The sequence below is a fragment of the Mytilus trossulus genome, chromosome 3, assembly GCF_036588685.1.
Source record: "Mytilus trossulus isolate FHL-02 chromosome 3, PNRI_Mtr1.1.1.hap1, whole genome shotgun sequence".
Taxonomy (NCBI): Eukaryota; Metazoa; Mollusca; class Bivalvia; order Mytilida; family Mytilidae; genus Mytilus; species Mytilus trossulus.
The window spans coordinates 75,477,085-75,492,500 of record NC_086375.1 but is presented as its reverse complement, the minus strand read 5'-3'; the positions used below and the strand labels follow the sequence as shown (position 1 = coordinate 75,492,500).

Genomic DNA, 15,416 nt, shown 5'->3' with positions numbered 1-15,416 from the left:
AAAAAAAGAAGAAATAGTTGAGGGTGCTCTCCACGACGTCCGCACTTCATTGCTTAAAAAATGTCTTAAAAACCATAAAATTAAAATGTTAAATTTTATAAAAAATGTTTATATTGAAATTGATGCAAGAACGAACGATAATTTTAAATTTAATTAAAAAAAATCTATCCATTATTCTTTTCTGCGAGCCTTTAAATTGATGTAAACAGTGCTGGTAACCAAGCTGTTGAGATGCCAGGTAAAAATATCTTATTTGTCTTAAGGTTTATAAAAAATAGTGCAATATTGGGGATACCATCCCTCTACCCACCCTTTTCTTCCACTTTAAACCTTTTAACTTCAATGGCAATCACTGCAGCACAGACGCTGGAAACAGTCTGGTGCTGTGTTACAAGACTCCAACACCATTGTTGCCATTGATCCAGCCAAATACTATACATCATATGACAGTAGGACCAAGGGCAACCACAAGTTTAGACAGAATAGAATGAAGAGGGATGTTTACTACCACTCATTCTTCCCAAGAACAACCAGAGAATTGAATAATAATAAGTGGAGTCCAGATCTCTAGAGGACTTCAGGGCCACAGTGAATACCATTACCTGGACCCAGCCACATCTGAAATAGACATCAGGATAACCAGTGTACATAGATGTAATTAAGATCAATATTTTATTGTAAATATCGTCCGTTTATTTTCCTGGAGTTTTACTTTTGGCCAGAGGAGTGGCCTCCTGTCTGTTTGAGATGCGCCCGAGTCAATTACACTTTACTACAGAGTTTGACTCGTAACAGGAAGGAGGAAAACCCATGTTGTTACAGATTTTCCAACGACTTACAAGTTTACATGTATAATTTATAACTGAACTAGCTAAGAAATGGCATTATTACAACTGGAAATTGTTAGAAGAAACAAACTTCTATAATACATATCATATAATATTTGTGTTGCCCCTTTTACAATAAAATGCACAACATTGTAGATAAGAATGAAAATGTGAAATATTTCAAAGAAATATGTACCAACAAGACCAAGAGCAGTACACAGCTGAATCCTAGTTTGTTCTCCACTGTTCTTTTTAAAGCTAGAGGGCCTTTTCTTTGGAAATGTTGTTTAAAATGTCAATCCTTCCCCTAAACCTTAATCCAAAGTGGAATAAACAAACTCACAACAATTACTTATACACAGAATATTACTTTTAAACTACGTTCTGACGTAATTCAAGCAGAGTTCGTGAAAAGTGTCAGTCCTCAGGATTTCACCACCAAATTTTTGCATAGGTCTGACACAATTTTAGTATTTTCAATAGATTAATAGTGAGGACCAGCAGATTTTCTTCAAGGACCACCAGGGGAAAAAAGATTTCGCGAACTCTGTAATTGACCTACATGCACAGATACATGTAAATGTACCTGTCAATAATTGGGTAGCTTTATTTATCTTTCCTAAAAGGAATTTGCCCCCTGAACTTATGAAAAAATATTAATTCATCCGTAACCTTAACTAAGCCCCTTTGTTAGTAAAAAAACCACTGATCACTGGAAATCAATCCTTCTGCATTTAAGAAAAGACCAGATTATATTAACAGGAGAATAAGCAATGACTGTGAATCAGTTGAAAGTTACTGGAAAAACGTTGAGTAAGCAATAGATTCACAAGATAAGTTTTGTACGGCTGACATGCATGTGTAACTGACATTGCACTAAAATGTTGAATAATGCCACATGCCTTATGAACTACATTTTACCTACATAATATGATGTAATATGGATTGGTTATCACTTATTTGATTATTGAATAAAGTTTTTGTATACTTAACCTGCAACAGCCATCCAAAACAAAATAAAGTTTTTATATACTTAACCTGCAACAGCCATCCAAAACAAAATAAAGTTTTTGTATACTTAACAGGCAAAAGCCATCCAAAACAAAATAAAGTTTTTGTATACTTAACAGGCAACAGCCATCCAAAACAAAATTAAAAAATTGGGGTATAAATAGACCCACTAAGGGCAAGGTATTACACAGAAATTTAGATATCGATAATGGTTGATTAGATTAATAATACCCATACAAAATAAAACCTAATGAAAGTATATGTATGATTTTACTTTTTCAAAGACCAATTAAAATAGATACATTGTTTACAGGAGCAAAGAAGAAGTATACAGGTATCCATGGAGCAGTTGAGGTTGGAGATGTACTGGAACTGGAAGCTATGGTGAAGAATGGGGCCAGTATCAATGAAGTTGAAGAGAAAGATAAATTCACACCACTACACACTGCTGCTAATTCTGGAGCACTTGAGGTAGTTTATCTTAATTTATAATCTTACGGTCAAAGAACAATAAATTAATTAAAAATGCTTTAATGGGTCACAGATTTTTAAACTTGTACTAAATTTGAAAAAGTGACCTCATTTTTCTCTCTGAAATATAATTGAATGATTCTTTTGAAACAAATATGTGTCTGTATTAAGTGCACACTTAATATTATTGCAAAGCAATCTAAAACTATTCTTTAAAGAAAAAAAACCCCTATGAATCAGTATCTTTACCAGCATTGTTTCACTATTGATTTTGAAACTACCGGTGAAATGTTAAATTTATGTTATGTTATGTCACATCCGTTTTTTGTTTTGTTTCAGTGTTACATTGGTTACTATGGCATGGAGCCGATGCTACAGTAGTAACATCTAGTTTGAAACTTTACCCATGAAATGTTAAATTTATGTTATGTTATGTTATGTCACAACCGATTTTTGTTTTGTTTCAGTGTTTACATTGGTTGCTATGGCATGGAGCCGATGCTACAGTAGCAACATCTAGAGGATGGACACCAGCACATATAGCCGCTATCAGAGGGCAGGATGCTTGTATGCAGGTAACTCAAGTGTATGGTGTAAAAAGTAAAAGGATCAGCAGCTGATTTTTCGCTTTTTAATATTGTTGTGTTGAATATGTCTTTAATTCACAAGAAAGATACCAAATTATTATAGAGTTTTGTACTCTATTGACTAAAGGTAAAGAACATATTATATTTCAGTCAATGATCAACACAGGAGACAAAGACTCTTAAATGAGGGGCCTAATGGGGGTCCTCATCACGGATCACGGAAAACAAAAAATATCAATCACAATTCACAAAAAATTAACATTACCAAATCACGACTTAATTTCCTCAAAATCACAGATCACGATAAAAAATGGCATCTTTCACGGATCACGAAATGAAAACATCCTGGATCACGAAGAACGAAATTAACCCATCAGCCCCCTCTTAAATGTAATTAAAAAAAAGGATGTAACAGTAAAAAATAATTGAAACAAATTTAGATTGCATATCCTTAAAAAAGGTTACATTAGCAACAAAACTCTGTCATAAGAAGAAAACAAAATAATAAAACACAATAGATACACAACAGATACACAACAGACAATACTGAAAACTTAAGCTAAGGCAATATAAACTGATCATCATAACAAACTACTCCATAGTTATTATGCTCTGTGTATTCCATTATAACCTACTTTTTTTGGTTGAGTTACTTTTACCGTTCTAGAGTTATGCCCCTTTACAAATGGACTAACTGCTGAATTTTTTGTATCCATTCTTTAACTTGAGTTTGCCTCAACGAAATGTTATAAAACGTATGCACAATGCTTATTACCACAACATCAGAACAATTACAAATTTGGGTAGCGCCCCTTTTACAGTTCTTGATTTATGTCCCTTTATTACATTATATGCAAGCAGGAGGGCATCATCTATGTCCCATGGACACATTACCCATTTATTTTTGTATTAATCATTATTTATTTACATTACTTGTAGGCATTAGTAAATAATGGTGTAAGTATGACATCAAAAGACGTGAGAGGAAGTCAACCAGCACATCTAGCAGCAGCACATGGCAACTCATTCACATTATGTACCATTCTACGAGCTGGGGTTGTAAGTGTGATAGATAACAAAATTCTTAAATGATGTATTTAGACAAAAATATACTTAGAAAATATTCATGTAACTGAGGAAAAGCTTCTTTCTATGGTTGTTTAAATGTCTTCAGCAAAAAGAATAGCTATAGAGCTGCTGACTTATATAGGACAGTCTGATAAGTATTTTAGGTGCAGTTATTTCCATACTCTGCCTGATGATATTTATACAGCCAGGGAATGACCAATGAGAATTTAAAACACATGCATAAAGTCGTATATATCAAAAATATGATGTCAAAACACTGTCCTAAGCCTTGATCAGTAAACACCTTCTGCTAAATACGGTAATCGGTCGGTAATACAAATATAGTAGAAGAGAAAATAATTCACAAAATTTTTATCATTGCATATCCTAAAAATTTAAAGTTTAACATTTTATTTTGTTTATTGACTCAAATTAAGTGACCAGGAAATTATCCAAATTTATATAACATTTTTTATAGGATGTGAATGTGACAGATAAGAATGGTTGGACCCCAGTGCATTGTGCTTCCTACCATGGCCGTCTGGGATGTCTACAGATGTTGATTAAGTGGGGCGCTGAAGTAGACCATACAGATAACTGTGGAAATACCCCAGGTTTGTACATAGTTTGATTAAGATTTGCTGTGACCAGTGAATATATTGTACTATGAAGTACTGTTACTGAGCCTAATGGAGGATCATTAAATTAGCTATCTTGATATATAAATAAATTGGTTTGAACATTAGCCAAAACGAACCAAAAAAAAATACTTGTATTAAACTACCATTTAACTGATCAACTACCATTTAATACTAAGTTATGTTATACAGTTTATAGTTTATTAGAGAAAACTCAGCCGCAGAAGACTGCGTAACAGGAGCATATTTATATACACAATATTAATTACAACATAGTTCATCATACAAACATAATACATTTTTAAATTATGCATCTTCAAAAATAAGTTTGTGTTTATTACAGTTTTAAATTAGACAAGCATCTTTTCTACCTTTTGAATAAAAATTGACAGCTTAGACAGCACATTACTATAACTATATTTAAGCATGCCAAGTACTTTTTTTTCATTTGGATATTTTAAATAATATGGAGGTATGAACTTCCCCCTTAAATCCTTAACTTCATAGTTGGTACATTTACATATATAGTGGTATACATCTCCAAGACCAGCTTTACAAAGTGGACAAATCCTCTCATTTCGTGGTACATTTCTCCATCTTCCTGTTTCGATGGGAAACTTTGTATTACATACCCTTAATTTACATATGTTTACCCTATGACCCCGCCTTAATTTTAACAGATATGGTTCCAAGCAAAACTCTTCTTTAAAGTGTAGATAAAATTCCCCCCTTGATGAATTGTTTATATCTGAGAACCATTTTTGAATAAACTGGTCCTGGAGACGCTGCCTTACATTAATTTTAATATAATTATAATCAACTTGCTCCGGAAAATTATATAGTTCACAAAAGCCACAATCATTAAACACCGATTTTACATAGTTAAACCACTTAAAATTACAACCTTCATTCTCATGCATGTACCAAAGTAACTTATAAAGTTTACCCGATAGTTTTTTATCATTTGTTGCTAGCTTGTGCCAAAAACATACCATTTTTAACTTGATCTGCAGTTCAAGCGGAAATCTTCCAAGTTCCCCATATACCATAAAATTTGGCGTAGATGATCGCACACCCAAAGTGCGCTTACAAAACTGTAGATGTAACTTTTCAGTATTATTTTTATTTTCAAACCCCCATATTTCCGAGGAATAGGTCAAAATAGGAACCACCAAAGCATCAAATAATTTTAGCTGTAGATCAATCGGAAGTGAGATATTTTGTATCTTCTTGTAAAGAGCATAAAGTGCTTTTTGAGCTTGGTCTACCAATTTTTTACGAGCTTGAAAGAAATTTCCGTTGTAATTAAACAGCAGACCAAGATAAACATATGAATCTTTAATTTCAATAATTTCATTACATAGTTTAAAAGTAACATTCTTATTATACTTTCTCTTTGAAAAAATTACAATCTTTGTTTTTGTAACATTAACAGTGAGTTTCCACTCAAAACAATATTGCTCAAAAACATCCAGAGCCTTTTGTAACCCTTCTGCCGACTCCGCAAAAATGATTGTGTCATCGGCGTACAGAAGAATAAATAACTTGATATACAAATCAAGATTCTCTGTAAATTTTCCATTAATAAATTTTAGACCATCCACAGAGTTTTCCTCCAGATATTCCTCCAAGTCATTAAGGTATAAGGCAAAGAGAAAAGGTGACATTTTTTCTCCCTGTCTTACACCTACCTCACACGGGAAAAAATCTGTTTTCAGTTCTCCATTTTTAACACAAGACTTAATATCTGTATACATGCTCAATATAACTTTAAACATTTTCCCACCAATATTATATTTTAATCGTTTTTGCCATAGTCCCACCCTCCACACTGTGTCAAACGCTTTTCTAAAATCTACAAAAGCGCAAAATAATTTCTTTCCCGAACTCAAATATAATGAAATTAAAGCATGCATGATAAACATACTATCTTGGACAGAATATCCCTTACGAAAACCACCCTGGGCATCAGTTATAATCCCGATCTCGTCTGACAGAGCATTAAGTCTTGAATTAAGTATAGAGGTGAACACTTTTCCTAAATTCGATGTAAGACAAATAGCTCTGTAATTATCCAAATTGTTTGGATCCCCCTTATTTTTAAATAACGGCTTAATGATACCAATAAGCCATGAATTTGGAACGATTCCAGAATCAAACACTAAATTAAATAACTTAGTGTAAATAGGCAAAAATTGATTCACCGTGCTTTTTATAAATTCGTTGACAATCTCATCTTCCCCTGGGGCTTTCCCATTACATAACTTTTTAACAGCTGACAGTATTTCGTCCTGTGTGATTTCCTGATCTATAATTTCAATAAAACCCTGATCTTTTATACTTTTAGCTAAATCCTCAAAATCAATATCATCATCTGGAACATCGCTCTTATTTAATGACTTAAAATACTCATATAATTGATCAATAGTAATTTTAATATCTTTATCAGACCCCCCTCTATCAAATCTTTTCAAGATTTTCCAAAATTTACCAGAATCTTTTTTCGAAAGTTTGCGCATGTCAGATTCTAGTGCATGTTGAAAACTCTCAAAACTTTTATTCATTTCGGTTCTATAAACTTTCCCGGACTTTTTCATCTCATCTCGGTTCTCTTTATTCTTATTTAAACTGTAACGGTTTTTCGCTTTATGGAAACCCTTTCGCTTATCTCTGCATTGTTTATTAAACCACAGTTGGTTAGAAGTACCAGGTAGATAGAATCTTCCCTTTGGTTTAAATACACGATTAGCGGTGCTTTTAAAAAGATCACATATTTTATCAACGGCGGTGTTGATTCGTTCTTTTGGATCAGTACTACTGTCCTCCGACAAAAGCAGTGATATCTCGTCAAATTTAGTAACGTCACTAACGAGTGTCTCAATAAACCGGTTTTCCTTGTCTGGGACCCATCGTGCATGACCACGCTGACTACTACAATTATCATCGGAATGTGTAGTAAAAATGTTCACTGAAGCATGAAAACAAAAACAAAGACCACAATGAACGTCAGAAAAAAGTGGGTTGAATTCGAGAACATTGAATTCTTTTATCAATGGAAATACACTGGATGACAGTAATAAATAATCAATAAGAGATACACTATTACATGTAGTCAAACCTATCATATGGTCATTACCTGGTAACCTACTGTTACCAATATACAAATTGTTACGTTTACAAAAATCTATAAGTTTGTACCCATAGTTATTGGGCACACTGCTATCTTCTGAACATCGCTTTAATGATACATTGCTGTCACATAAATTTTGATAATCGTACAAATATGACACAAAACTGTCATCTTCAAAATCATCCAGTATATCAAAAAGACTGTCATCAGGGACGACAACATCATCTAACAATTTGGTTTTGGCATTCAAATCACCAATAATTAGAGGTTGACCATTATACTTATTAGCAAGTTCTATCATTTCAATTTCAACCTCTGTGAACGCCTCATTGCTTGTATACTTAGTATTTTCAGGTGGAAGATACATACATCCCATTAACAAGTTTTTATCAAAATCAACTAACCCCTTTTCTAATACTACCCACTGTACAAATTCAGAATTAGATTTTGGAAATTTCAAAAATTTTTCGAAATTACTCTTAAAACAAATAATTATACCACCCGACTTCTTTTTAAATTTTGTTCTATGCTTAGCAAAATACTTATACCCATCAGGCATCCCTAGAATGTCAAATTCATCAGTCTTTGATTCCAAAAATATAAGTATATCATACATCAGCATCAGTTCCTGAAATTCAGGAGACTTAAGCTTCGATCTCAACCCACATACATTTAGGCAAATACATTTCAGAGTATTATTTGAAAAACCTTTATTCTCTGTACTCAACAGATCACTCCTGCTACGGAGTCCATCCTAGGTACTTTTATGATGTTTACCTTGCTTTTCAGTAGATGAAGGGGTAGTATTTGAACTCAGATTGCGTTTTCGCAGAGCTGGTGTGTGAACGGTTGCCTCAACGACATGAGTATTACCAAAAAATGAGGACAATTCAACAATATATTTATCTACCCCTTTATCACTGATATGTACCCCGCTTGGGTCATTGATGTCATAGAGTGGCCTCACAGCATTACCATTTTGACAAAATATATTGAAGGTGTCAATCAAAGATACAGAACTATCCTTTTTACATAATTTAGCAAGAAAATTGTTTACAGAGTGTGTTGTTTCATTCAATTTTAGTATGCTCTGTCCTTTGCCTTTACGAGGAATGATAGTGCAGAGACCTATTTTTGCAGTTGGAAATCTTGATTTTTTTACAGCACTCGTAGCGTTTACATTCACTTCATCTGGGTCACTTCTATTACGAGTGATATCATTTGTCCCAAGACAAATGACCACCTTTTCGACACTTGCATCTGTGTCATCCATGACGGACAGAGCATGATTAAGAAGCTCATCTATATTCTCGAAGGAGGCACCAGATACAGACGCATTTATAACATCAGGGCTGAAATCTCCCAACCGTTTACCATTTGATGCTCCAAGTATTAGAGTTTTTGATTTTGGAATCACATATGTGTCTTCTATACCTGTGTCACACGGTGTTATGGATTCGTCAAAGCTTTGTGACTGACCACGTCTCCCTTCGATGATTTCATCCGCGTATTCTCCCATTTCTCGCCTTGTCTCGTCATCCTTGTATTTTTCACAGTCCCGCTTTATATGCCCCGCTAACAAACAATAATTGCATACAACCTCCTCCAGACAGTTTTTAGATATATGTCCAGGCTGATGACAATTAAAACATTTACGAAGTTGTTGGGGTTTTTCTCTACATTTGAACGAGGGGTGATCAGTTCCATTACAGAATTTACAGGATGTTCTATTATTATCGGCAAATAGTCTGATTTCATGTTTACCAAATGATACCTTATTAGGAAGTAAAGGTACACAGTTTTTAAGCTGCAAATATCTAGTACCATTCTCAATACTGGTGTCTTTAATGACACCTCTCCTGATCGAACCTTGGACCACTTGCCCGAATTGCAACATTTGTGTTGTAACGAAACTGTCACTAAGTTCGTAGGGCAAATCTTTAATTGTGACATTTGTTAACTGTTTATCTATTTCAACAAAATTAACTGACCTGTCTCGAATTTTAATTCCAACAGTGATCAATCTATCCCTTTGATTTTTTTCTTTCACAGTAACAACACAGTTTTTCTCTGTAAGTTGTATAGAGTTAATAGATTCTCTAGAGATCACATCGTCAATTGCACAGAGTACTTCGCTGTGTTTTAAACCGTATAAATACTTTGTTGAGAAGTGGATAGATAAGTCTCTATTGATATCGCCCATTTTCTACTAGTAGTGAGTACTCCTCAGATAGATGTCCAAATCACAATATCAGTAAAAGTCATAAATCCGATTTTTTCGACGATTTGAATATTAAATCATCGTTAGTAACACTTAATCTGCATATGTGTCAAATTTCATAACTCTGGGATGCTTGCAATATACTTAAATTACTATTTTTCCGGACCCCCGAAAGTTCATGTCAGACACTCTCAGGACCGGTAACTCCCTTCTACACTTATACACTATTTCATCAAACCCTTGTCAGTCATCCAGGGCAAAGTATTTATAGCCATGAATATAAAATCTAATGTTTATTTATTTCTGTCTGTGGGAGTACTACATACAATACTTTGTCACTTTAGAAGTAAAAAATATTTGTTTGATAAATCTTACTTATATAATGAGAACTAATTTCTCATCCGTCAAATATTGAAATGGCTCAATAACTTTCTTCTGTTTGTTTTATCTAGCACATTTAGCAGGATCAGAAGGACAGCTTCCTTGTCTCAAGTACCTAGTCAGTATAGGGGTTACACCACTTCATGTGTTAGGGGCCAGGAATGATCAAGGAGAGACACCAAAAGATCTGGCACAACAGTTTTACAAAGAAAATGTCATTGATTATATCAATGGTTTAGAATGGGAAAGAGATCACCCAGAGGAGACTGAAAGTAGGTCACTGCTATGTTATAGTTACTTTTATTTAAGAAAATGTTAAAGGGAAACAATTGGTACTGTTTCTATAGTACAGTAGACTATAAATTAAAGAACATACACACATTAAGGAAACCAAAGCAAAAACTTTTTGTGAGTAGGGTAGTATATATTAAACTACAACAAAATATAAAGATGTTGAATATGTTTGCTCAGATCTGTCCAGAGAAAAATCTGGAAGAATTAGTTATAGTGATTTTGTATTTACACTATTATATTCCAAATCACCTTATTATACTATTAATGAGGTTTTTGTCTTGCATTTGTGTTGTTTTCTTCATCAATTGATATAGAAATCGAACATTAACTAGATAGACTTTTTAACATTAAATCATATGCTATATTATGACTGGTTTTGCATTGGTAAGGAACAACTATCACATGAATAGAAATTAATTTCAAACCACTGTTTATTACATATAGATTTAGCATTCCCAGCCCATGTAGCAGCCTACAATGGAGACTTAGGACATCTACGCATGCTGATAGAAAATGGTGTTGTAAACATCAACGAGAGAGATGACAAAGGTGCTACACCTGCACATAAAGGTGTGTTATATTGTTTTTTACAAAATGTTGAAGATATATTTGTAAGTGCATATAATCACGTTTTAGTCTGTCAGTATTTCAGACTGTAACACAGTTTCCATATGATAAGTTTAAACTTACTTAATTAATTATAATATTACAGATAAACATATTGTCAATATACTGTTATTTCTGACTTTATACTGTACATGTAATTGAACTTTTAGCTCAAACAAAGACCAAAACTAGTGCTGTTATGAAAAAAGTAAAATCACAAAAGTACTGAACTACAAGGAAAATTAAAAAAGAAAGAAAGTCCCTAATCAAATTGTTAAATCAAATGATAAAACACAGCAAACTGTCATATTCATGACTTGAAACAAGCATTAGAACAATGTCATTTGGTCTCTGGTGGAGAATTGTTTAATGCACAATCATAGCATATTTTCTTTTATTAAAAGTTATAATTAGCTAATCATATCTGCTTGTGAAATCTTTACTATGAACATCATGCTTTTCTTTTAGCTGCTGGACAGGGTCATATCCATGTGTTACAATGGTTAATAGAGATGGGTGCCAACATGTCGATAGCCAATCAAGCTGGAGAACTTCCTCGTGACATCGCCAGGAGATTTGGACAGTTAGCTTGTGTCAAGATTCTGGGGGGAGAACCTGGTATGTTAAACAGTATCAGTAGAATATTTTTTGTTTGTTTTATTTATTACAGGAAATAAGAAAAAGTATTTCATATTAAAATTTTGTATTCTGAACAAAAAATTATTATGAAAATTGATAGACATTTGCATGTCTATCAATAAAAAAACATAAGAGACTTATTTTAAGTGCATGAATAAAGTAATTGATTTTTAAAGAACAAAAAATGAAGGTATTTGAACACTTGTTTAAATGCAATGTTTATTGTTATTTACATTAAGGTAATATTTGCTACATTTTTAGAGGAAGAATCATCAACAGTAGCAGGAGAGGGGTCAGAAGATGAGGATGGTAACACTGATTCTAAAGGTGTTAATCTCACAGAAAAACAGAGGAAACAACAGAAAGGTATATGTCAAATTGTTTATTAGATAGACTTACTATTCCGGACACATGTAGTATGGAAAACCTTCATTTAAAAAAACTAAAAAGACTAATGGTTTACTATCTGAATCGATGTATTTTGCAAAATGAAAAGCATTCTAATGTGTGCTGATAATTCATCCAATAGTAAATGCATTATCAGTTTAAGGAATATAGAAGTAGCCACTAACTTGTTTTGTGAGCAAATTCTTTCACTTTATTTTCAAGTTGGCAAATTGATTTGTTTCAATGTCTTTTGTTACAAATGCAAAAAAGCCAAGTAACAAAATAGAAAAATGTCTGAGAGGACCTTGGCCACCGATTTTTAATCAAGACATGCATGATAGGATGAAGACCAAGTTAAAAGATAAAGGTAGTAAATTTGTTTACTATATCAAGAGGAATGCATTTTTTTTTATAGTACGGGCAAAAGAAAAACTTGAGGAATTAGACAGATTATTGGAAATTGCCAAAAAGAACTACACACAATTAGGAGGACGTTTGTCTGAAGACAGAAAACGTCTGCAAGAAATAAGAGATAAAGACAAGTAAGTAATATATTTATAGAATCTTTGGTTATTATGTAAAGGTAAAGCAATTATAATATGGAACAAGCAACAATCAATATTTAAGAAATAATTCCTTCATGTCATGCTCTATGCTCATTTTAACATTGGTAGGCATTATATTTGTCGATATTTTTCACTGAGCGTTAGCGAGGTGTAAAATGTGGTCAAATATAATGACTACCCATGTTAAAATGAACATAGAGCATGACATGAAGGAATTATTTTGATTTTAACATGACAAATACAATTTATTTATAGGTCGAAGCGTACGAAAATACCGTAAGAATGTTTGGCTGTTTCTGTTTCCTCCCCAAGGAGTCTGTATATTACATTACATATTTGATAAGTTTAAAAACTACGAGCAGGGTAAATATATGTTGTTTGATAAAAAAATATATAATAAAAGTTTATGCTAGCTGCTTAATTGTAAATATTTAAAAGGATAACGATGGAAATAACATGAATATAAAAAGTCTGTGCGTATGTGTCAAACATATTTTTTGTGCTCATTAGAACACGGCTTTGTTAACAAAGCGTAATAAGGACGTCATATTAGAATGTGGAATAAAAACATTTGAGTTCAAATCTATCGTTATGGTATATTTACAATAAGGCTAGGGGAGGGTGGGTATACATGGAACAGGGGATATCTGTTTTGTGTATTCATTCTCCAAAAGAATTTAAATCAAAGCCTTCAAACTTTCTTGAAAATTTTGAATACATATTGAAAATGTTCTTTTCATTTAAAAAAAGTAAACAATTAAAATTGAAAAAGAAAAAGAAAGACTTATGATTTGATTTGACATTTTCTCTAGAAAGTATGATATCTTTTTAATCTACTTGTATATTTTTTAGGACTATTAGTGAGTTAGAAGCACAATTAGACTATGAAAGATTGAGAAGAGAGAAGTTAGAGGCACAACTAGATCAGTACAGGAGAGAAATAGCTGACTTGAAGTATGAAGTACAGGCTAGAACATATGGTAGTGACCAGGATGTAAGTTATTATCTCCCTTGTATTGTGAACTCAAATCATTCTTTGTTAGGGATGATATAGGATGTAAGCAATTATCTCCCCTGTATTGTGAACTCAAATCATTCTTGTAAGGGATGATTTTGGATGTAAGCATTTATCTCCCCTGTATTGAGAACTCAAATCATTATGGCAAAGGACGATTTAGGATTGTAGCAATTATCCTCCTGTTGTGGATTGGTAAAAAGAAAAGTTTCTGTTTTTAATATCAGAAAATATTATAATATTGTTAAAAAAAACCTGATTGTTTACATGTTCTTAATGAAAATTCTTTCAATATTCCTTGTGATAAACCTCACAACCATGAACAAGAATTCAGATTTTAGGCCCAAACAATAAAATTATAATAAAAAATGGCAGTACATAGTTAGCTCAAATTCTTTTGTCAAAAAAACAATCAGCATATTGATTAAGATTAATACTGTATAATCTAATCATAGCATGCATGATTTCATTCTGTTTGTACAGTAGTAACTATTATTTTGGATTTTATTTTTGATACATGTTAAATATGTTCTTGTTCGTAATATGCATGAAACATTTTGTGAATTTTTCAAACTTTCCAACTTAGTGATTTTTTCATCAAATTTTTCCAAAAAACTCTACCTATTTTGTTAATCTCCATTTTTCAAGTGAGATACTTAAAGATCTACAGATAAATTGCACACATGTTGCTTTTATGGAATTGTTTAAGTATATTTACCCTTTTCCAACAGATGGAACTTTCCGCAAAATTTGTTTCTATCTGTTTTATTTTTTTTCAATAGTACCAGTCAAGTGATGAAGATGAATATGTCCAAAGGACCAGAAGAGTGAAGAAAGTTGTCAAAGCAAAGAAAACCAATGATGATGGAGGGATGTTTATAAAGAGGAATATGACAGTACCAAGAAAAGGCAGTGGACGCAAACAAAGAATCGTATAATAAAACATTTGTTCAGAAATTCATGGAGTTGTTAGTAGACAATGAAGTTCCATCAAACATGCAAAAACGCAAAAACAACTCTCTTTAAAAAAGATACACGTGAAGAATTTTTTTCTAATAGTTTAAATCTGCTGCTCATATAAGAAATTGTAGTTATTGTTAATTTAGAATCATGAATAGTCATATTTCCCTGAATTTAATGACTTAGAGGGCAAAATTAAAGATAAACAGAAACAGAAACAGAAATTTTATTTATAAATAAAGTTTTAAATAATAATATAATGACTCTATAAATATTTCATTATTGAAATACAAATGTAGTACTTATTTTTGAAAGGAGTAGTTCCTATTAGGGCCAGTTTTAGGCCTCAAATTCAAGTTCATCTGTTTTTGGACACTTTTTAAACACTTAAATGTCTATTTCAATTGATTCAATTATTTTTTGTGAAAGAGTTTTACTAATTCACTCATTAAAAACGCTCCCACTCAAGCTTGAATATGAAAAATCTATCAAATATGCCAAAAACTGTCACTATTCATATGGTTTTTGTCAAAAATGAAAGTGGCTGGATCGGTGTTCATCCTCGACCTTTATATATGTTATGTATTATCATTAAATACAACTTACATTTCAATA

The 15,416-nt window shown here is 32.5% G+C and overlaps 1 protein-coding gene across 1 annotated transcript; it reads left to right on the top strand.

The window, feature by feature from the left end:
- Positions 1-23: 23 nt before the first annotated feature.
- Positions 24-14,787, top strand: LOC134712427 (ankyrin repeat domain-containing protein 42-like). Its single transcript, XM_063573961.1, has 12 exons — positions 24-238; positions 2,152-2,309; positions 2,777-2,884; positions 3,836-3,955; positions 4,443-4,578; positions 10,406-10,606; positions 11,073-11,198; positions 11,703-11,852; positions 12,135-12,239; positions 12,676-12,802; positions 13,679-13,820; positions 14,624-14,787. The coding sequence occupies exons 1-12, from the start codon at positions 232-234 to the stop codon at positions 14,777-14,779; spliced, it is 1,536 nt and encodes a 511-aa protein (XP_063430031.1). The 5' UTR covers positions 24-231; the 3' UTR covers positions 14,780-14,787.
- Positions 14,788-15,416: the final 629 nt, after the last annotated feature.

Bases quoted from the DNA above. Each gene is read 5' to 3' on its own strand.
- LOC134712427 (XM_063573961.1), top strand. The intron at 3,956-4,442 runs GTAAGTGTGATA...CATTTTTTATAG, and splicing joins CCATTCTACGAGCTGGGGTT to GATGTGAATGTGACAGATAA. The intron at 11,199-11,702 runs GTGTGTTATATT...CTTTTCTTTTAG, and splicing joins TGCTACACCTGCACATAAAG to CTGCTGGACAGGGTCATATC.